The sequence below is a fragment of the Eleginops maclovinus genome, chromosome 4 (genome assembly GCF_036324505.1).
Source record: "Eleginops maclovinus isolate JMC-PN-2008 ecotype Puerto Natales chromosome 4, JC_Emac_rtc_rv5, whole genome shotgun sequence".
Taxonomy (NCBI): Eukaryota; Metazoa; Chordata; class Actinopteri; order Perciformes; family Eleginopidae; genus Eleginops; species Eleginops maclovinus.
Window position 1 is genome coordinate 8,507,386 of NC_086352.1, and position 24,789 is coordinate 8,532,174.

The window sequence follows — 24,789 nt, forward strand, 5'->3', positions numbered from 1 at the left end:
TTTATCCAGATAACCGTGTGATCGTTTTGACAACTTCTTTTGACGCAACAAATTAGATTGTCGCGTATTTAATCAAAAGTATGTTCCCCACAATCATCTTTAAACGGAATCCCAGCACCTTAATAACGCTGGATAGTGTCTGCTTAATTTACCAGACAAAATGACATGTTCCCCCCGATTGGACTTTTATTATTACAATCTGGTGAACGGGCGTAAATAAAAGCCACGAGCGAACCTGTTTCCTTTCCGCGTAAAAAGCATCGAATCTACTTGATTTCGAAGGTTAGCGATTCATTGGTGATTTCAAGGATTGGCAGGGGAAATTATGAGGATACAAGTGCGATAATTTGAAATTAAAGAGAAGGGAAGATCACACCGTTAAAAACCCCATTTATACTTCTGCAGCATGTCAGTGAAAGTAAAAGGAGCTGCACGACGGACCTGAACACGATATGTTCTGCTCTTCTTTCAAATCATTTTCAACGTTTGACGAGTCAAAATAATTGTCAGCGCATTTGCATTTGATAGGATAAATATAGGGAATAAAAGCAAACACACACACACACACACACACACACATTGTTTCTTTTGGAAAACTGATGTATTTGATTATTAGAGTAAAGAATTACAGTATCTTAGTTGTTAGTAGGTATTAAAGTGTAGAGAAACTGGACCCATAAAGATCTTCCAACTTTCCAAGAAAGTGCATGTAACAGTCCGAAGGTTGTCAAACCCAATATATATTTATATTTATAAAAACACTATCATTTTGTCCCCTGGCCGTGATGGACTTCTCTTGTGTGTGAGCTCTATGTACATTTTCTTACGATGGAGTTTTTGTATTTCCACGTCTGAACATATTTACAGAAGCTTCAACACGGAACTTGATGCACTGGATGTCAGTGAGGATGCTGGGACATAGCAGCAAGTGGAAATCCAGCTGAGAAACTGAAGGAGAATCCTGCTCATGTGATTGACTGTCTCAGTTCCAAAAGCCAGGAAGTAGGCCAGACCGAATGTTCCCTTCTGTCTTGCTTTCAACAACACCGAAATACGAGCAACGAAAACATAAGAGATTGAGGGAAATAAAATATGGAAGTAAACAAAAAGTAGAAAGTACAATACACAGAAACAACAAAACAAGTTAACACTAAATAAACCCTTGAAAACGTAGCAAACTTCAATGTTTTGTTTTCTTAAATAAAGTAAAGGTGAATATCAATTGGAAAGAAAGGAACAAACATGTCATGAAGTCCCTTGCCTGAATTTCATTGTTTTGCTTTGATGAGGGGAGGGGGCATGAACACACAGATGTTGGACCATCTACAGAAGATCAGTGTACATTATTTACAGCAAGTCTGTTTGCTTATTACAGGGCTAATGCATCACATGAACATTGACAGCTCGGTTATAGCTACTACAGACAGAAAATAACTTAATGCCAAGGTAAGGTTATCTACCCAGATATTCTAAGTTTCAAAAGCACATTTTTTAAGCACCCAAACATACCCAGTCTGGCTTAAAAACAAACAAAAACCTAACTGTTAATGCTTTCACTTGGTTTCAAGCAAGGTTATAACCACTAATAAATAAGCTCCTTAAAACTATAACATGTACATTGTACAAAAAAAGCAACTTGTCTTCACACTCATGTTCGTAAAGATTCAATGGCGAGCAAAAGCAGTTCAGTTGATTTTGTCCCTGTCTTGTTCTCTTTCTTTCTCGTCTTCTGTGTGTCTACATATGTATACAGTATGCCGTCGGGCATCTTCACGTGTCTGTGTGCAACTGAGGACACACACTCTAACTGGTGACAATTTCTTTATTGTCCTCCATGAAGCGTGTGAACCGGAAGTGGGTCCCGTTCTCTGTGTTTGCCATTTTCTCCAAACCAGCCAGAGCAGCATTGGGCTCCATGCTGTGCAGCTTGTCCAGGCTGCCGGTCAGGCCACCGATAGGAGAATTACCCCCGTTTCCCATACTGCCTGACATGTGTGGGATGCCTCCATTCTGGATGACAGAGATTTCATTCGTCTTCATTGCCAGGCCGTTTGAGAAGGCTGCAGCGTACTGGTTCCAGAAACTAGCCGGGTCTCCGTTGCTTGCCCTAGAGGACATGTCCTTCTGAAAGATCTCAGGAAACTTCATTGAGTTGGCCCCCAGGAAGGCCATTGGCCCATCCACGGAGAGTCTGCGCCCACGCCTAGCAGGAGCGCTGTTCCACATGTGTGTGCCCATGTGGACCTACAGAGAGAGAGAGGGGGGGAGGAGAGAGACAGAGCAATGAGAAGGATGAAAGTTAGTGATGTTTGCAAACTTGGCTACAAGAGCAGCACATGAGATGATGCAATGGAAAAAATAATAATAATGCTCCGCTCCAAATTAAAATAGCTTCACACCCTGTGTGCAGCAGACCAGTTAGTTGCTTATCCTGTGAGAAGTACCAGCATGGTGTAAACATCTTGTTTTGGCAAGAATGATACATGCTGTTTAATCTAAACCTTAATTTGCTCATCTCACAGGAGGGCTGCAGGGCTCGGGGTAAAATTGCACTGTCCGGTTTCATTGCTCTGGCCAGAATTGCATGTGACATTTCACCTCTGCCAATACCCTTTTCATGACTAAGGCAATACATTTTGTTCATTTTTTTTTTTCCTGTTTTAAGATTTTTTTAATACAAACTTCAACAAAAAGCTACCCAGACTTTTCTGTGTGCTTTAGTGTAGCAATTTAAATGCAGATCGCTGTATTTGACCAGTTTTCACAAAAAGACAGAGCTTAAAAATGAACATGCATCCCAAATTCCTCTGTAGGACTAAGGGTTGACGCACTTAAAAATAGCAGAATTTCTGTAGATCATTGAGCAGGATTCCTTTGTTAATGTTTTAGGCCTGTGACAGTTTTTACAAAGTCCGTTATGGAAAACTTCAGACTGACGTAGCGGATAATGAATGCCTCCGATAATTAATTATGTGCACGGAATCATTCGTAGCTGATTACTTTTTGGAATTCCAACCTAATAATCATATTAGTTGCATGATTCAACCTTTCCATAACTTTTTCTCAGAGAGCTGTTCCTTTCATTAATTATACTCATTAATTACCACCTCTTTATGCCTAGCGCACGCCATATAAAACTAAATAGGAGCTCTGAGGCTAATTTTTTCACAAACATTCTCACGCACAAACTTTTAGGAGAGCAACACTTTTTTTCTGGATGTTTCAAAATGTACCTTGAGGTTTCCTTTGGTGGTGAAAGCCCGACCACAGATGCTGCAGGCAAACGGCTTCTCCCCTGTGTGGGTTCTCTCGTGGATCTGCAGAGCGCTGGAGGAGGAGAAACACTTCCCACAGGCGTTGCAGTAGTGCTGCTTGGGCGTCCTGCGTGGTGGAGCACCAGAAAGCACTGGGGAGGTGGAGGCAGATGAAGTGACCAAGCCAGGGGGCATTTCCCTGTGTTCTGGGTGAAAGCCATGGAAAAAGCCATTGATCTCTGGTTTGTTTAGAGAGCCTACAGAGAGGAGGGAAGGGGTTGGGCTGGAGGACAGGCTGGTGTTTGAGGGCTCAAAGAGCTGCGAGGGCAGGTCTCTCATTTGATGGGTCAGCATGTGCTGCTTGAGATTGCCCTTTGTGGAGAAACCCCTGTTGCAGGCCGTGCAAATAAATGGTCGTTCTTTGGTATGGCTTCGATAGTGAATGTCCAAGGCACTCTGACAAGCAAACGTCTTCCCACAGATGTCACAGGATGTGTTCCTGATGATGCTGCGCTCACGGAAGGGGAATAACATGCCCAGGGAATCTTTTGAGGGATTGACAGATGTCAGGTCCAGGGCTCCGATGTTGGAGGGGTGAGAGTGCAAGAGGTTTGCAGTGGTGTGCTCCAAGGATAAGGCCCTCTGGTGCCTTTCTTCCAGGCTAGGGGATTTGCGTGGTTGTGGCTGCATGCTTGTGGGGGATGGCGCCTGCATGGAGGAGGTAGATTCTGACACAGCTGGACTCCCGGCGCTTTGGCTTTCAACATCCCCTCCCAGAGACGAGGAGTCATTGGTAAAGCAATCTCCCTCGACTAAGCCATTTGCCACTGACTGGCTGACTTGTAGCTCCTCTGTTTCATTATAACGGGCATGCTCTCTGCCATTTCTCTCTTGTTCCTCCTGCATGGCCATTTCAAAGGGGCCTGGAGAGTTACATAGACTGTCATGGGAGGCATCAGCAGACCTGGGTGTGTCTGGCACACTGCTATCTGGGCCCTCCTCCATTCCTTCCATTCCTTCCATATTGTCATCAGAGAAGTTGTCCAGATCATCGAAGTTTCCCTCTTCAAATGAGCCGGTGTCAGAGACCATGGACTCTGGGTAACTCTCTGGCAGGGGGGTGTTGGGGATGTGCCCACCCATGTGCATGCGGATATGTTGCTGCAGAACCACAGCGTTTGTGAACTTCTTCTGACAAATGGGGCAGGAGTGTTGGACTCTTAGAGGAGGCATGGCCCTATGCACGCTGTAGTGGGTCTTAAGATTTCCCTTGGTTGTAAACGCCCTGCCACAGATTTTACACTTAAAGGGCCTTTCCCCAGTGTGGGTGCGATAGTGCATTTTCAGAGCACTTTGGCAGCTCAGCACCCGGTGACAGATGACACATTCGTTGGGATCCGTCAACTTCCTGTCAATGTTCTCCACTAGCTGCTGTAGCTTCGAGGTCTCTGACCCCTGGAGAGGATCCAGGATGCCTCCAAAAGGGAACTTAGCCTTGAACTGATCAGACATAAGAGGCATAAGTGGGTTGGTCATCATGGGTGGGCTGTTAGATGTCGTGTAGTCAGCAGTGCTCTCAGAGGCAGAGCTCACATTTGTCACAAAGCCTGAGGAGTGGCTGCCTTCTTCAGTTTTCCCGTTTGAGGTAGGCAGAGCTGCACCTTCACCCTCTTCAGACACTCCATCATTACTTTTAGCTGAAGGTTCTGCAGGACCTGTGACACTCTTTGCATTTGATGGGCTGGTTATGGCTATTGAATGATCTTCCTTTTTGATGAAATGGGGCAGGCTCGGCATGGTTGGTGGCAGCAGCATGCCAACAGAGGAAGTCATTGTGGGCATAACCGGTTTGCTGTCGAGCCAGCTGGTGACTGGTTTCTCAGGGGGCATAGACATGCCGTAGGGAATGCCGGTGCTTGTTGGTATGTTGTCTAAATGCTCAGGAACAGGGTAGGGGTTCATCTGGACGTGTGGGTATTTTTCTTTATGACGCTGGAAATGCACTTTCAGGTTACCGCGGGTGGAGAAGCGGTTGCCACAGATATTACACTTGTATGGTCTCTCTCCAGTGTGAGAGCGCAGGTGGATTTGCAAGGCACTGTCACTCCCAAACACCTTGCCACAAAACCTGCACTTATGCTTGAAGAAAGCCTCGTCAGAGCTGCTCTTGTGTTCAAATGAGGTGACATTTGGCGGCTTGCCTTTCCGCTGGGCCAAAGCTGCTAAAGAGTTGAGGTCCTCTACGGTGGTGCCAACACTGGGCAGAGAGCTGGAGAACATGGGATTTCCAGGTGGGGGCTGAGGTAGAAGGGGATTTACTGCAGAGCTTAACAAGCTACCGATTCCAAATGCTGGCGTGGATGATTTAGTTAGTGAGGAGTTGCTGAGCTGAGATTGGAGGCTGCTCATATGACTCGGCCTCTTGTCAGAGGACTGGGTATTGACTGTTGATGGCCCCAGTGTGCTAATGCTCTGAGATGTCTCACTGCTGCTTGAGTTGGACTGAGGTAGCTGTGCCGCTGCAGCCAGCTGCTTTAGGCTGCTAATACTGGCTGACTGACTAGCCAGGTTCTGCGCGAGGCCTGCGGCTGCAGCCAGCTGTTGGGAGAGATGTGAGCTGAGTGTGGTCAGTGGACTGGCAGCGGGCCCCAGTGTGCCTGAAGCAGAAGTTGGGGGCACCTGCAGTTCTGGGGACTGGGAGGCCAGCAGCAGTATCTGATGACGAATCTGCTCTATAAGCTGCAGCTGGTGGATCTGTTGCTGCTGGAGACCTAGGAGTTGCTCCATAAGGGCTGGCACAGCCACCCTCGGGCCCCCTGTGTTACGACCCTCTTGGGAGAATTGGGCCACAGCCACTTTGGTGCTCTGCAGATTTTCAATTATGACATTGCTGTTGATCATGGAGAAGTTTCCCAGTTCAGTCAGGTTTCTGAGCTGAGGTAACGGGGCAGATATAGCCGACGTACCAACAGCAGGGCCAGAGGGGCCCCTGCCACTATGGTTGCTGACTGTGATGACGGGGCTCCCTCTCTCCGTATGACTGCCTTCTTCTTCATGACCACTGCTCATTCCAGAAACATCCACATCCATGGCTTCGTCTTTCTCAAGAGTGTTAGGTTCCAAAAGGTCGCTGCACCCCGTTTGATCAGTGTTGTTAGTGGTGTCATTCATCTGGTCATCGGGATTTTGGGGAGAAGACCCAGGCGAGAAGGTTCCGGTGGGGGAGGCGGGATTTTCATTCACTATCAGAACTAACTGATTCTTAGTGCAATTCTTCTGGTGTTCTTCAAGATCTGATAGTTCAAAGAACTCAGCACAACATCTGCTGCAGACATGGGCATCTGACTCCTTGCAGGGGGGGTCCTCAGCACAAAGTTCTGTGTCCCCTGAAAAAGAGGAAACAGAGGATTAGTGATTAGAAATGTTTTGCAGCTGAAGAAGCAGCTTTATCTCTTCAAATTCCATTGTTGTTAATCTTAACTTAATCAGTTTTACACTTATCCCCTTGATGTGTTCACAAAAACAACGATTGAAAGGCAACAATAAGCCAGCAGAAATGAGAAAAAAAAGGCCTCATTCAATGCAGCCGCCTCTGAAACATGATAAGAGACGATACAAAATCAATAGGAACTACTCAAATATTGCTTAAAAGTGATCTTTGAAGATGTACATCTGGGTTTCATCAGCCCAACCAAAGGTAATCATTTTCTCCAGATAATCCATCAAAATATAGAATAGAGTGAAGTGAGGACATTGGGTCTTAATGAAATTTCATAGAAAGGCATTGATTTCCTATATTCCATGCCCTTCAAAGTCTGCTTGTCCACTCGGCGCAAATCAAGCATTTGAAGGACTTATTAGACTTTCAATTCGCTGTCAACTTTGCTCATTTTCAGCCAACTATGGGCATCTTGGACAGGTTATCTATGTCACTAAACTAATTTGTATCCACTCAGGCAGCAGTCACAGTCAGACATGAACAGAGCCTGTGGCATCTAGGCTGATACGTGCACATATTAAATCCAAGTAAAACAAAAGAGGAATAATGAAAGAAAAAGGTTAATAAGGTTTATTCGATAAATATGAATTATTTTCCGCGGCTAAAATATATCCAATTAAATAAATAACAAATACATTTTTTTTTCATATCAACAGACTTTTGAATAGGAGTAGGGTAACGCATCAGAATGCATGCACAAAGAAAACTTTACAAAACTGAGAAAAACCACACCAGTTCAAAGACCCTGCGATAAAGACGCAGCGACTGTCTGTTGATACTGCTATGAGAATTCAAAAGTAATGACCGCCTTTCAAATGCGCACAGAAACCTGTTTTAGAATTTTCCATTTTGATAAACAGTGCAAGTCAGGGAGAGTAAAGCGATACGACACCCTGCCCCCAGAGCCACTGCTGTGCTCCAGACTTCCCTGATTCTTTACCCTTCTTTGTCACTCTAAAATGTCACTGTTTAACATACAAGTTGATTTACAAATTGCATTTCTCTATGAATCGCTATCATTGTGGCTCTGGCCCCTCAACACTTTCATCAGGGCCAAGAATTCATTTGCAAATGAAACCCAGAGAAGTGCAGCCCTGCCCCACAGAGAGACAGGATGCCTTCCCATTGTTCGCGCAGCATGGGAGCGGCGGGGATCGTCGGCACAGCCTGGCCCTGCTCATCTCAGTCGACTCAAAGCAGATCCTGTTTAATTCAGGGATTATCTCCCTCAATGTTTCTCTGCTCAGAGACATCAGATAACGCAAAGTTGCCATGACAGTAAACCCTGGCCCTCACACCAGCAAACCATGCAAACAGGGAAGACTCAACTTTAATGATAACTTTTCATGTTAAATCCCCCCCTTACACCCACCCGTCTACCTACACCCCAAGCGCTAATTTTGAAAAAAATAGAGTTTGATTGATAGTGTGAGAAATGTGAGGATTAAATAAACAGCCTTTATCTTTTCTCGAGGCTTAATGTACACGTCAGGCAAGAAAATTCAATGCTATGGCAAAAAGTATAGGATGAAAAAAGGTAACGTTTGTCTAACAAACTTCTGCAAGATGAGACCTTATACATTAAATATTGGTGTTAATGCTGAAATGGGCACGCTGCTTAGGGGCAAATAGATGATGGATATACTATTTAAGAAACTATGGTAAAAACCGAAAATGAATTCATTTACTTTTTCTCACACGCTTTAGGAAGATCTAAATTACGTTTCTGGTTTAAAATAGTATCCAAACAAAGGCATCATCAATTTATATTCTACGCATATTCTCAAAAACAAAAATGGAATTAATAAAATTATCTCTAGAATAAATAATTACAAAAACTGTAAGACTCAACAGATACAATTTATGCGTAAAATAATAACTGCATTTCTGTTTTTAACAATTTAGGAACTGGAGCAATCAAAATTGTGCACTGCAGCAATTTACAGTCTTTTCCTTACAAAATATATCCTAAATTTGCAATTCGAAAGTAGGAAAAAATGCCCTTACAGCTGCAAAACAGAGGTATAATATTTCCTGCTAACACGCATACACATGTGCTCTTGTAACCGTGCACTATATGTGTTACTGTACACAACGACGAAAAGAATCAAAACTAAATCAATGCATGATTACAAATCCACTGTCCACATTAGACTAGAACAACAAACAACGCAGATGCGAGCATTAGGCTTAATTCCAGAAATAGCAAGGATTAACTTCCAATTAAAATTAAGTTAAAGTCAAGCTGGCAAAAAGATGGAGTCTGTAAAACTTCCATAGAATCTCTATCAAAAGCACAAAGCAAGCGGTGTGCAGGGCTAAAGGGCGTCAGGAGAGACAAAGAGCAGAGGACAGAGCTTTAAAGAGACTGACCAAAGTCTGAATATGAGAGGCAAGAAAGCGAGGATTAGTGAGAAAAAAAGTTGACGGCGAGCTTTGAGAGATCCTACATTATTTTTTCGCAGGGGGCCTCTGTGAGCCTCTTGACACTTGTAACTTCAGGAGGGTTTCTGCTCTCATCGTCTCCAGCCCTCAGGACTCATCTCACTGAACACTAGATGGGGATCCACTAACGCTGCCGTGGTCCAGGACCAAATCTAAGAAGCTCTGCCCCGGTGACATGCGTAAAGCTCGAGGGGAGGGAGAAAAAGGCAAACGAGTCCTTCAGGCTACACCTTAGACTCACACCACATAAACACTGGCACAATGACAAGCAACTGTTTGCAGGGAACAACAGCGCAGAGTGGGCTGCCCTGCCAATCTCCTCTCTAGGGGGGCCACTCAGATAGGGCAAAAGGGGATGGCCAAAACATTGATAAGGCCTCACACACACTTAAATGAAAAGCCGAGGCCTTGCTGGGCCGCCTGCAGCTCCGAGCAGCGGGGTCAATGGCGAGGTAGAGAGGGACCTGAACTCACATCACCTCCGCACAGAGGGACACTGGCAAAGGTTAAAACAGCTCAACATCCCACCCTCTGTGGCTCTCACTCCGACCTCCCAGTCACCACGGCCCTCAGCATCACTGATATTCAGCTACACACACAAAGACTTAGTGTTTTCACTTCCGACTGCCACTACTCTCCAGGAGACACACTGCACAATTTCAGCAAAATCTCCAAATTCCCCCTAAACCTAAAGACAACACATCCATACCTTAACAATTAGACGCACAAGAGCAACAATTTAAACATGTGGCACAGAATGGGTCATAATTAAGAAATGCTGCAGTGTGCCAGAGTTGTTGACTCTCCACTAAGTTTATTAGATTTCAAGGAAAATGCAGAAAAAATCTCCCTCAGGAAATAACTTTGTTTTGCATTTATCATCAAGTTCCTAAAAATCACGTGATATGGAAGAATACGGTTTTCTATACATGACTTCTGCTGAAAGTGTGTATTTAAAATGACCTGCTCATGCTTTTCAGGCACCACTAAACACAATGTGGCTTTGAGAGTATTCACAGTGCAAATATTAAATGCATAGGCCTTGTCGAACAGGGCCAGACAATAGTAAAGATAATACGTATTTTATATTTATGTATTATTTATGGCCTTCATATTTTTCTGCACATTAAAATGACAAAAATATAAATCTTTAGGACTAAAGTTCGATTATGCTGCATGACACCAAAGATAGGCATCCTATTTTTAAATTAAATACATTTTGTAATAAATAAAACATTATTTTCTTGGTAATAAGTCCTTTAATAGGAAAGTCCAAAAGTCAGTAAACAAAAAAATGCACGTTACAACGCAACGTCCTGTTACGAAATGCAGCAGTTATTAACCTTTATCCTACAGTGTCTAATGCCGTACTTCTGTGTTAGTTTTTCAATTCGTTTTATATTTGTATCTGTCATTTGCCAATTTACATTATTATAACTTAACTGGAAACGACTGGCCTCTGAAACTCTGAGCTCCAGAATATAGACGTGGATTTACACTGATTTCACACATTAGGCACAACAGCACCGTAAAAAGAGAGGATTTCATTTTGCCAGCAAATCATTATCTTTTTTATTTAATCTTTAAGCGTTCAAGACTCAGCATTTTAACTGTTGTTGTTGGTTGAGAACATTATTTGGTAATATACGAGGAATCGAGAGTGTGTTTTAGATAAAAACTTCTCCCTAATGCTACTATTTGAACAACATGTGAAAACGATGAGTAAAGCGGAATACTTTCAGGATGAGGGAGGATGTGTGTTAATCTAAAAGCAGTTTGTTCTCTCTCGTGTAACTTTTGAGCAATAAAGCACGGAGTAAGTGCACAGGAAGTGTCTTTGTGAGACTGATTTTTTAATAAAAGGTCGGAAAACATTTTACGACCCAACATTGCGGGACTAAAACAGGCGGATGGGGGGAGTTTCAGTGTCCGGGATCCAGGGAGAAGTTCCCGGCAGCAGCGACAGGGTGGTCCGCTGAGGGACCGAAACTAAACCGGCTTAGACTTTGAGTTTAATTATAAAAACACAGTTTGAACCGTAAATCTGAGAATATATACTTTTACGACTTTAGATACACACAAGCAGCTTAAAACTGTAGAGAAGTGTGGGCTAAACTGTCCTTATTATTGTTTAACTTTTTTATTTTTTGATCAATTTGTTTAATTCCAACAAAAATAATTTTAAGCGAGGAAAAAAATAATAATAAAGCAATTCTAAATTCCTCTTCGAAATGTGATAAAGTGAATTTAAATAAATCCTAAACATCATACATTGTGGAAAAAGTGTTGAAAAGTGACGATTGAATTTAAAGAAGAAACAAGCTAAAAGTAATATTTTAAAGTCCGACTCAAAGTATTAAATTGGATGGTCAGATGTTAAAAAAGACACCACAAAACAGCCCAAAAAGTGAGATATTCATGGTGCCTGGATGAATGCATCGAGAGGTTACGTGAACTCACCATTGTGCTCCGATAAAGGCAGATGAGGGTCGGATTGGAAGTGTTGCGGCTTCGCTTGTTTCCTCCGCGACATGCTGGCTGGCACATCAGCAGGCAAAGAATAAAAAAATGACTACAAAACCTTCTCAAAAATTACGTAAATCGAGCCCATCCACCGCGCATGTGCCCCGTTATGATTATCAATAATGCTCTGCGATTAATCATACGGGGGGCTTCTTTGAAAGGCGATTGGCACCTCGCCAGCCCCCCTCCTATTCAAATGAAGTCTCTTTAATCAATTAGCTCCTGATTTGCTGGGGACTCTTGTCTCTCTCTCAGCTCCCACCCAATGAGTTGATCCGTTTGGGGAAGAAAGGCTGGGTTTTCCAAACTCCCTTTAGATACGGTTTAACCCCTTCTGTTAGCCAAGTCAAAGCTTATCTTGGCTACTACATGGGAATGTCAGCGTCTCGAGTCAATGCCTGCAACAGTATCTTCCAATCTTCCACATCGATCAAGCACCGATCACAGTTTTCTTGTCTCTTTTTCCTGTAGATGTGGAGGAGTGTGTGGACGCTCCAAAACCTCCGCGATCACCAACTTTCTCCTCTCTGCAGCTCGGTACTCCGCTCTCGCATTAAGATCGTTGTGATTCAGGTCTTGTTGTGCTGTACACCGACACCTACTCTCTGAAGAGTTTCAATCCCGGTGCGCTAAAACGCAGCGTCTCGCCAGCATGTTCCGTGCGTAAATGGCACCGGTACGCGTTCCCAAAAGTCCACGGTGTTGTGTTCCGACGTCCCAATCAGTCTCATTTGATTATTATTAGTCGAAAGAGGGGTTTACTTACTAACACGTTTTCATCACACACTGCATTCCGCGAATAAACAAACTTTGAGGGCCCGTGCAGCGTTGGGACAAATGCGGAGCCCCGCCCATCGACAATCTGATTGGTCGTAGAGCTGCTCAGTCACGCTGCCATTCACCTACACCTCCTCCCTCCCTCCATCCCTCTCTCTCCCTCTCTCTGATTGCGCACAGCAGATCCAAACGCTTTGTGCGCACAGGGATGATCAGTGGTAAAGAGAGCGGAGACAAGTATCTGAACAGGGAGAAATGCAGCTTTTTATTTATATCTCAGACATTATTTTCAAGCGAATGTCTCTCTCACACGTATCTGTTTTGCACAACACTTACTTAAGTCATACAAAAACGTGTTGGTTTTTATACTGTCGCCATTCATGAGTGACAGCATGATGTCCTTATCAAAAGTTAAGTGTTTTGTTGCCTTTTCATTTCTAAAGGAGCGCGTTTTTTTTTAGATTATTATTAATATAATAATGCATTTAAACGTAAATCAAAGAAAACAACGCCTGAATAAAACCTTTAAATAAGTTATGGACCACTCATACACTAAATATTATCATACTTATTATTATGATAGCCCTAAATAATGCACTAACAGGAGTGCGCCTCAGTGGGGATGTTTTAAGAGGGCAAGAGGTCCCACAGGAGCTTCACGTGAGGCTCGGTGGAGGAGATTTATTGCGTGAAAAAGATAAACGAAGCTCTCAGTCGAGCTGATTTTGAGAAATGAAGATAATAATGTTACTATAGGTGATGCCTCGGATGCCATTATTTTTCACTGAATATTTAAAGAGCGGCTGCAGGCTAGATGGATCTGGTCCTCTCTTGTGTCAGCTATCTTTTTTGTTTCGACTAGCCTTACTATTTACTTATTCATGAAAAAAAAGGAAAGAGCAAAGGGGGAAAATCAACTACCACTGATGGCTGATCTGCTTTACTAATGTCAAATATCCAACCGAATATATTAAAATGTCAAACATATTTTTGTAGAAATGACAGATGTATCAAGTACATCGAAATGTAAGCAAAGATAATCATACAGCAAACGATCATTAATAGGGGAAACGTGTGTGTGTGTGTATGTGTGTGTGTGTGTGTCGTTAAAAAGCCCATGCAATTATGTGCAGCAAACTTGAAATTGCTGGGAGAGGAAAAAAGGGGTCTGCAATATTGTAATGTCCCGGGCGGGAAAATCAATGTCCAGTTAATTGATGTGAGTGTTGGTGTGAGATTGTAAACAGGGTGATTTGTAGCCCAGCCGAGCGCGAGACGTTTTAAATGGGATTCACTCAGGACGGTGAGGATACAGTGTTAACCATCATGGGCGGAATGACACACGCGGACACAGTTTGGGGACCCAACACACATAACTCAAAGCCTGAAAAAGTTTTCAATTGAAACGTAAAATATGTTTCAGTTTTTAATTTTGGGACGTGAAATTGGTTGTGTTCAATATCATTTTTTATCATAATATAATAATTATACATTTGGACAGCTGTGTGCTATTACAGAGGATAGTGGAATTGTATAACCTTAAGTTTAATTATTGAAATAAAACATCTTAGAAATAATATAATAATACAAACAATATATATAATATTTTTCATTATCACATAAATATATTAATTAACATTTACTTTTGGAATGATCTAATAAATACATGAATTAGATACGCAGATGCTATTCGTCAACATATAAAAGTGTGTTTTCTGCAATAGGAGGTGAATGACAGGAGCCTTTTGCGCATAAAAACTGCGCATTTGTCTGTCGTGCGCAATCAATACTGTGCGCAACACATGACAGAAGGTGCGGCCCGGGGCCATCCCTCACTATTATCACTGACATGCCATGATGGATCATACAGCGCACAAACACTGCGCGTTTGACCGCATAATGTGATAGTTGCGGCGGAGAATCTCTCCCAAACCTGAGCCCTTAGTGTTTCTGAGCGCGAGACTCTCTGTGTGACACGCGCATTCAACACGTGGTGGCTTTCTATTCACGGTCCTGCACTACGCGATGCCTAAAGAATTACAACTAGCTGCACCAGGCCTTCATCTAGGTCAGCTGTCTCTGTGTGTGTGTGTGTGTGTGTGTGTTTTAATGGGAGTGAAAAGATGAGAAAACAAGCAAACCATAAAGAGGTTTAGTGTTTATCAGGGTGTTTAGACATTAAACAACAGAATATATTTAATCTAAAAGGCTGTTTTGTGATTAATACAAACCATCATCATTTGATAGGTGTGTTTTATATGCTCATTTAAAGATATTTTTTAAGGTTCTTTAATAAAAACTACCAATCACAAGTTGTGGCTATAGAATTTAGAAAGACTCTGCATTTGAATACAAAATACAGAAAATGATGTCAGTTATTACAGATCCTAGTTATTTAATGGCATATAATTATATAAATACACACACATTTATATTTATGGCAGACTACATTTTTTTCTATACTATATGTTGAGCCTTATGTTTGATTATCAGTGAAGGCTGAAGCGTTTGACCCCCATGGTTTCCAACACAAATATCAAGAAGTGCTTGGCCTTATTCATGGCATGCTGACGTCTTGCAGAGGGATTAGGAGCTTGATTAAAGGGATTGTTGTAAGCTGGCCTCATGCTCAAAGAAATAAAGAAATAGTCCCACATTTTCCTTGTAACAAGTCACACATGTACTGTGTGCATCTTAATGACACAGCTTTGTACGAAGTGTCCACTCTAAATAGAAATCAATCTCAGTGCATTTATATTTCAGAATTATTTTCATAATTCATTCAACTTTTGGAGTGTTTTTAAATTACGTTTCTAAAGACATGTAACAGAAACTATCAATATTTCTGAACAGACTGAAATTACTTTGTCTTCCAGATGACCCGAAGCAGCATTTAGAGCTCTGTTTTGCCACTAAAGATACCCGTTTGAAAAATGGCCTGCATTAGAATTCAGTACCTGCAGCAGCGGGGAATAGCCTCCATTAATTAAGAGATCAAACCCTCTCCATTGTCCTCCTGCAGCCCTGCCACCACTTGTCCTGCAGATTGTCTCCCCCCATTGTGCCCCCTGACAACTTCCCGCAGCATCACCCGATATCAATGGGCTGTGTTTGTTTTTACATTATCTCAGCTGCAGTTACAGACACCGCCTTTCAATCCCGTCTTGTTTGAGGGAAAACAAGCAAACATTCGAGTGTGTCACCGAGGTGCTGGGGGTCACACTCACCGTGTCCGCGCAGTGTGTGTGAGTTTGCATGTGCCGCTGGTAGGGTCAGCTGTGAAACACACACTCTGCCTACTCTGTGCGGCTGTGTGTGTGTGTGTGTGTGAGCTCAGGTACAAGTGTACAAGTGTAAGGAGATGTCTGCCAAAGGATCCCTGACTAAGAGTCTCGTCCTCACAGTTATTAGTGAGAGAGGCAGCAGTGTCCTGAGTGTGTAACTGGAAACCAGACAGCACAGGCAGGTGTGCACTCACTCAGACATCCACAACCACTTCTGGAAAAGAAGTCTTTTGTTTTGTAAGTTATAATAAGTTTAACAAACATGATAATATAGATGTTTTATAAAAGTTACTGTTCATTTAAATTGATGGTATAATCAGTCTTGTGCATGTTTTAAACAACGGTCTCTTTAGGTTTTATGTCAAAAAATGAGGTTTTTCTTTGTTATTGCCACATAAATAACATGCATCATTTCATACATTGTCTAAAAGAAATCATTATGATTACTACATTCATTGAATTATGTATGTTTCATTTAAAAATAAAGCATCTGGTGCAATTATAAGCTAAAATTATAAGCTCAAAACAGAAACCTTACTAAACTTTGACAAATTCCAATCTGTGATAATCCATGATCGCAGTTCTTATTTTGTGTGCCATTTCTATCTCGAAAATAAGGTTTACTTTCGTGCAAAATGAAGTCTATTAATCATAAGTGTCAAAAACATTTGCTTTAACCCATGCTTGGATAATGATTTATACTGTATGCTTTATTCTCTAACAGTCAAACCAGCAGAAAAGTTGCACAGTTGACAGGAACACATGGAACATGTATAAAAACCATGTCAGTAATTTGAAATTGTAAAGTATAAAATGAAAGCAACTCAATACAAGCTCGTGAACATATTTCTAGAATAAATATATTTAGATTGTCAATGCTTCACGACTGTAGGTCTGTTTCTCGTTACTCTGCACCCACTTCTTCTTTCTAAATAGATACTCGCAATCATTAAGTCCTCCAATTGTTATGATACAAATTCTCCTGATTGTATCTGATTAAACATGCTCGCTTGACTTGGATTAACGGGAAATGCCACGGCACTGGACAACCACCAAGACTCCTATTTTAGCTTTTTTTTCGGATTCTTGAAAAACACATTCTGCTTTCATATGACATTGACAAATGGTATTTGGACGAAGAGAGATGCTTAGGCCGTTAGATGTTTCGTAGAATGGAGCCGGATTACACTGACACACATCACTAAGACTGGAGGTTACAGAGGAACCCTGCAAACATCTTGAAGAAATTATACACATCACCCCCCAAAAACTGAGAGTTTATGTATTTTTAAGAAGCTGGAAGCAAAATCTAAAAATTACACATTGAATTATCCCTACGTTACTTCACAGGCTCGTAAACACAGTGTTCAGAAAACACACATGATGTCTGTAGCAGTGTAACCACACAACAAAGCAGCAGGCAGGTAACCACGGAGCGAGGAGACACGGCACGTAAAAAAAAAACACACGTCCTTACAGTAAATACAACCACAAAGTTGAAACCTATCAAGTGGTTTATTCGCAGCGACTCTGGTCACAAGATGTTTATCAACTGCCGCCAGACAGCTGTGTTGGTTCGCCAGCAGTTAACTGTGTCTCAGACAGCCCCTTATTACTATTGATAGTTAGCATCAGTGTCCCGCCTGAGAAATGGGACAGCTATGGGCGAACGCAAGCTATTGATCTCCAGTTTGTCCCTGACCTGCCTGCAGCTAAAGGGGAAGGGATGGGAGGGAGGCCGGGTGGAGCCTCCACGACACTCCCAGACTCGCTGTCTGCCACCTGGAAGGGCTACTGGCGGTGCTGGTTCTGGCTGTATTCAGTATCTTAACACTTCTTCAGGGGATTTCTTTGTATTTGAGTTGATATTCTGCATTCGTTATTAATGAAACGGCATCAAACTTGGAACATTTTTGTGCGCTGTTATGCTTCAGAAACAAGAAGCAATGCATTTCATGTCATTTTTACAGCAGTTTTTTCAATTCTTAACATAAAAAAGGAAAGAAAATGTTAAATACCTACATAATACACAGATCCTTTAACTCTTTCCTCAAAAAGTGTCAACTTATTTGTGGATTTTTTGGATTATTACGCTTCAAAAGGACCAGCTCACTTGGGCACACCGTGTTTTTAACGTGCTATTTCAGTGCCTGGGCGATAGCGTGCAAATCCTTCAGTTTGCCCTGTGCTTTCTTTACACCCCTCTATCTTCCATATAAAGAAAACAGCACTGAATTTGACACCTTTATATCCTCAACTGCTCTTTAAAACAAGCACAAACACACATTAGACTGCAGTGGGGTTACGGCGGTTAAAAATCAGCATTCTGTTGGAAAGAATAGTGCTGCAGTCTCAATGTGAGGTCCTCTCGTGTGTTTGCATGTGCGTACTTCAGCTCCCTGTGACCACACAAGAGAGGGCTCTAAATGTGTGTGTGTGTGTGTGCGTGTCAGACACAGTCATGTCGTGCGTGTCTGTTTTTGTTAAGTGTGTTATTTAGCTGACCACATGATAAAACATGGCGGATAAAAATTTCTGCGCTGCAAAGGTTTGGCAGATCCGTCAACACAGCGAACAGAGAGGAAATGAGACGTTATTTAGTTAAAGCTGAATTGTTGCTCACCATGTCTGCACTGGAGAGGAGGAGAGGGGTGCAACCGGCCTGGGGGTTGAGGGGGTGAAGGGCGGTGAGCGAGGTGGGGCTTGTCATTCTTTATTTACCCCACTTGTAGGAGTCTAGTCGGATATGGGACGTCAGGGAAGTCAGGTCCCTGATGACTAGCGAAAAGACCCTTCAGGGGGTGAACTCACTGAAGTTGCAGCGCTGCCACCAGACGGGCTTCTTTACTCACATGTGTCTCTCATGCCTCCTCACAACTCCCTCCCTCCCTCCCTCTATTATCTAATTCTCCTTTTTTTGCCCTCTGTCTCCACCTTTAACAAAATTTGGTGCTTTCATTTCTATTAAAACTGAAGATACCCTGAACACAGCAGTGCTTCTTTCCCAGGTTCAAGCTGATGCACAGTAAACCAAGAGGAATCAAAGCAAAGCAGGATAGATCCTTCTTTGTCAATTTCAGCTTTAATTTCAATTTAAAAGGCTATTTTTTGTCACTTTAGAAGTCCCAGGCTCCTCTAGCAATGCAACACACAATATAAGATCTAGATATGTTTAAAATAGTGTAAGAAGAAATAGAAATCAATGGTGCAAGGGACACAATCATGAAAGCACAACACAGAAAAAAGACAACTAAACGCTTAAATTAGAGTATGCGTAACAGAGTACTATGCATATTTGTTTAAGACATATATAAGAGTGAATATTTCTGTAGCAACTGTAGTGATACGAGAGCATACGTACTTTTTAAAAGCTCACATATTAGTGTTTAAAGTTTACAGACGACGGACAGTCTCTAACATTTAATCCCAAAGACATTAGAAAAGGTGATGCATTGATTTATGCAAAATGCTTCAAAGCTAGACACCATGTGTGTTTGTGTACTGTATGTACTGTATGTGTGTGTGTGTGTGTGTGTGTGTGTGTGTGTGTGTGTGTGTGTGTGTGTGTGTGTGTGTGTGTGTGTGTGTGTGTGTGTGTGTGTGTTCAAATCAAACAGTCCCTCCCTCTCTCTCTTAGCTCATTTAGGCCGCAGATCAGACAGAATGGCAAGCAGACTCTCTCATCAAACTCCACTGCCCTTTTACTTAGCCTCCTACCCCTCTGCTCTACATGTCTGGCCAGTTGCTGCTTTTTAAACGCCCTTCAACATGTCTGGTGAGGGGACACGGCACGGATCTCCTTACCTTTTCACGCGGCCTCTAAGATCCTCGCACTGTCTTTGATGACGTTATCACTATTTGACAATTCTGTCTCTTAGTGGAGTCAAAAGCTGCGTCAAAGAAACTTTTACTATAGGTAGACTGCTCATCACACACACACACACACACACACACACACACACACACACACACACACACACACACACACACACACACACACACACACACACACACACACACACACACACACACACACACACACACACACACACACACACACACACACACACACACACACACACACACACACACACACACACACACACACACACACACACACACACAGGACTCTTTTGAAAGAAGTTTGCTTTTTTTATTACTTCCTTTCCCATTCAGCGGCCTCCCCACTTTTCCAGAGTGCCCTGGGTGTGCAGTGAAAGAGCCGTGCTTATTATGTGCTCCGGGCTCTCCAAACCAAGCTTTGTTTTGTCCAGATAGCTGGTTTTTCTCCCTCTCTCTCCCCCTCTCTCCCCTTCCCTGTCTCTCTTTAATATTCACAGTAAGAGTCTTGGCTCTCACAAGACGGCTGTTTTCCCAGTTTTCTCCCCCGCTAACAGCCAAGTGTGGCCCCTGTGAGTGTAAACACGCAGAAGGGAGGGACATCTCCTGACAAACATCTCCAAGGATGTGCCACCCTGCCCCGTGTCATTCATTCTCTACCTGGCACTGAAGCTTAACTGTTAACACCGAGGTGTGAGCGCCAAAACCCTAAAGGACTGCCAGCGGCTGCACATGCCTGGTCTACCTAAATCCACAACACACTTACATCCGCTCTCCACACAAAAAAGGGATGCAGTATGTGAGCGTGTCATTGGATGTTTGCTTTTCTCGCTGCAAATGCAGAGTTGTCTGTGGAACTTCCCTTAATGGTTTGAGGTATTATTAAGTCCCTTTCCATGAGATGTGTTTTAAAAAAATGTGGCATGCATAAATCTAGCTTCATATGCTGAATCCCCACGTCCTGCATCGTCCTCTAAAACAGTGCCGAAGGTCCTGGTGGCCTTGTGTGTCAGCATCAATGTGAGTTGTGAATTTGTCACCATGACAAATTCCTCCACATTCATTGCACTTGGCAGTCAAGGTAATTCTCATTTGGACTGTAACGTCTTCCAGGGGTCCTTTGTTTAACCAGGTGGCTAACACAAGAGCCCCCTCTCTCTGAGTGACTAGCACCCGATGGAGAAAATTGTGGTTGCCTTGTAGCCCGCTATCAGCCAGTGGCAGCACAGCACTAGCAAACAGCATGAATTAAGAGTGGAGCCTACACTTAAACACAAGATCACTCCAAACATTGATAAGGCGCCGCACTGCATGGCCGTCAGACCCCTGGTGATGTTAACAGCCCTCTGCTATTATCGCAGGTGTGATCGCTCACCATCCCACAACCACATTTACATCTTAATTACCAGCCTAATCAATGGGGTTGCACTTTGACTTCATTTGTGACATTCATGAAACCTCATTTAAGATGTAAGAATAGGCCATCGTAAGTATTGGTGGTGAGATAAAAGCACCTATTTTCAATACGAGGATAAAAGGTAACAAAGGGGATACGAAAAAGGGGCAGCCTTTTCAACGCTCGCAGGCATGATCGCATCGCTCTGCGGGATTGACAAAGTGAACGCCCGGGAGATATTTATGATAATTGCACACTCCTCCCAAAATGACAAAGCAAATTGGTGAGACGTGCACCGTGTGACAGGAAACGGATGGCTTGCAGGACTTGAGCCGGGTGATTTAAATGGCAAGTGATTGAACAACAAACTCGCATTAAGACCGTATTGATGAGTTCAGTGTTTCATTTGGGATCAATAAGACGATTGGTGGAGGCTGAAGCCAATACATGCAGCAGGGAGAGCCTGCAGAGGAGAGAGAGAGAGAGAGAGATGAGAGTGTATTGAGCCGCCTCACCGTAGAATAGAGAAGGTGCTGGGATTTGTTTATCCAACAGGAGGCCTTTGTGAAAACTCCCGCAACATACAGGACTATCTTCAGCTGCTGGGCGCTATCCATTGTGCTGGCAGGATATCATCACACTGGGGAGAAGCAGATAACGACACACAGCGACGTTAGATTATACTATTACATTAGCAACCGGTGTTTGTTAATCAGGGTTACTTCAGACAACATTAACTAATCTAGACCGGTGACTGGACCAGGGGTAAACCTACTCAATGATCTTTTTAGGATAGGGTTGATCTTTATGTCATTTTTAATAAATATTGTCAGCTGAAACATATCAACACCATAAATTACAATTAAATGTGTAAAAACTAGCAAATAAGCAGAAACGTTGAGCTGAAAATGACCGCTGAAGAATACAAAGTGACATTTTAAACACGCAGTTGATAGTTAAAATGATAGATTCAATTATTACAAGGATTGGCTAAACTAAACATTAAGGGACACAGGTCTAATAGTTAGATTCACATTATTGAAAGTCCTAAAATAATTGAACATTGGAAAGAGAGTCTGTATACTTAACTGTAGATGAATTTGTCAGGTGGGTGAACAGGAAGGCGATCCAAAATGTTAAAAAAAGAAACCAAGAGGTTGAAGGTGTATATTGGAGAAACTGTTGGAACCGCAGGCAAATGTGTTGGATAAACAAGTAAACATTAGCTTAAGGTTATAAATAAACAGCTGAAATAGTTAGCTAAACATAAAACACATGCTGTTAAAAAAACTAGCTACACGTAGCGGACACACTTTTTAGATACCTAGCTAAATGTCATGGATAAACTGCATGAATAACTATCTGAATGTAACGGATTAGCTGTTAAAACAACAAGCCTAACGTCAAAAATAAACTGGAAAAATATGGAGCTAAATGTCATGGACGACCAGTTAAAATAACTATAGCTAAACGTCAAGGATAACTGCAAACACAACTAGCTAACGTAATGGACGAGCTTTTAAAATAACTAGCTAACTATAATAAAAAAGCCATTGCAATATTTAGCTAAATGTAAAAGACGTTAGCTTAACGCCTTGGATCAAGCACTGATAGTTAGCTAAATGTAATGGACTAACAGTGGAAATAGTTGGCTAATAATATACAGCTTTATTAGCCCATTCCAGGGGTGTATCAAGCAAAAAATGTAGGGAACCGTTGACTACTATTGTTGTTGAAGGCCTGTGCACAGTGATAATCTTTGTCACTGTATGAAAAGAGGAGGATGACATTATTAATACAATCCCAGTGCAGGTGAGGCGGGCTGCAGGGGTGAGAGGCCTCGTACTGTAAAGCTCAAGCAAATCCCAGCTGTGTCATCACTCTGCTCCCACAGTGTGACGGATGATGCTAACAATGAACATTTCATCTTCAGCCGCACCACAAGCTCCCATACGACAGAGATGAAGTACATCGGGCAAGATGAATTACTGCACAGTGATTTATCATGACAGGCCAATAGGAAAAATACAAATGAACAATTAGCAAATTTAGTCTTAATTAACCGCTCGCAGACAATGGATGAGCTTGTAGAGTGTGTGAACACGCTTCGAAACAGTCTAATCTTCATGTAGTTTGTAGAATATTACAGTGTTAATTAGGGTTAATTGAATAATTTCCCTCACTGCGTACTGATTATGGATGTCAAACACAGAAGGGGCTATCTTGATTAATCAGGGTGGAGGGCTGAAGTGAAACCAAGCTTAAATTCCTATACAGATGAAATAAAAACACTAACAGATCTTTAAGAAAAAAAGAAGTCAAGAAAAAATGTAATGGATCCTTAAAAACACGAGGTAAATATACTTAATTTTAATGGTATTCTGAGGCGTTTATTGAGCAAATCAAAATGTCTGGAATCACTTAAAACTCATCTAATTCAAAAACTACAAATCAACACATTTATAGACTGTTAAGTTTTGCCTGGTTTGAAGCGTACTCGCATCACATGTTTCATTCAGCACCTGATTTGGGAAAACGTTGTTTCCCACACCGTCTCCTCATGAGAGATAATGCAATTTAGCAAGGCAATACAATACCGTGTGAGACCCGGACGACATGCATCCCTCGCCTCAACACTGGCTTAAGAAATTAAGACCCACAAGATGTGCTTTGTTACAACGCACGCACACACACACACAAACACATACTCACACACACAGAAGCAGCAAAAACAAATTAGGACATATCTCATAATTCAATGTCACCAAATCCAATTGCAATCAGGAACATTCAATCAGTCTCGAGCCCCAGAAATAATGAGTTGATTTGAGGAGAAGTTCTAAAAATATGAAGTGTTGATCAACAAACAAAGCTTTTTTCAGTTTTGAAATTGTGTTAACAAGAGGAACTGGGAAAGGACTGGAGGTGTAATGTTTGACCCTAAGGCTGGTATAAGAAAAGCATCTACAGTATATTACACCAGAGAAAGTGCTTGATTTGATAGCAACAGTACCATTATTTGAAAGAAGATGACCCTAGCTGCTTACAAATTGGAGGAAAGCCAAATAAATAAGAGGTTGAGCAGAAAAGGAGAGATATTTGGCTTCAATATATACATTTTCATCTATCATGGATGTATTCTCCTCTCGGTGTGTTTCGGTGTATGTGTCCACAACGTGCGCGCTCCAGAGAAATAGGATGATGCCATCATCCAGGGAGTTGGCAGCAAATATCTGGCTAACAAATGATGATGTGGATACATGGGCTCATAAGCCTATAAATCAGACTTCCCCCCTACAAATTAATAGAGTTCACAGTTGACGGCTGAGGAGTCAAATCGTAAATTATGTTTGGCACATGAAAATGGCATGACAACTGGAGGGCAGACCTGTAACAAACAGATCCCCCTGCCTGTTTTGGATTTCTGCTTTAATAGAAAGCTACCTTTTGTTTGAATGAGATTTATGGGATATCTGGGTTTTTATTCTTGATTTGTCCCATGTAATATAACATTATCAAGTGAAAATCTGACGTAATTTATCCAAAATTCTACATAAATATTCAAACAAAACTCTATTTCTTCTTAAGAGTTGATTTGATATTTTTGAGATGTACATTTCTTATCCACGTGATCATCTATAGTAACCCATCCGTGTAGCCGCATCACATTACAAACAAATAGGACATGGCAGCGCAGACTTATTGTTTAACGGCATGAGGATGACAGTGAAGATGAAGGAGGAAAAGTCGGTAAAAACAGGAAAAAGACAC

The 24,789-nt window shown here is 42.2% G+C and overlaps 1 protein-coding gene across 3 annotated transcripts; it reads right to left on the reverse strand.

Moving 5' to 3' along the window:
* Positions 1-579: 579 nt before the first annotated feature.
* Positions 580-18,473, reverse strand: sall1a (spalt-like transcription factor 1a). Of its 3 annotated transcripts, none has more exons than XM_063882001.1 (3): positions 18,406-18,473; positions 3,234-6,640; positions 580-2,244 (listed from the first exon to the last, which is right to left on the reverse strand). In XM_063882001.1, exons 2-3 carry the CDS (start codon positions 6,423-6,425, stop codon positions 1,804-1,806), a joined length of 3,633 nt encoding a protein of 1,210 aa, XP_063738071.1. In that variant the 5' UTR covers positions 6,426-6,640; positions 18,406-18,473; the 3' UTR covers positions 580-1,803. The 3 variants fall into 3 exon arrangements, with proteins under 3 accessions (XP_063738071.1, XP_063738069.1, XP_063738070.1); XM_063881999.1 differs by lacking the exon at positions 18,406-18,473 and adding an exon at positions 11,659-12,500; XM_063882000.1 differs by lacking the exon at positions 18,406-18,473 and adding an exon at positions 9,204-9,292.
* Positions 18,474-24,789: the final 6,316 nt, after the last annotated feature.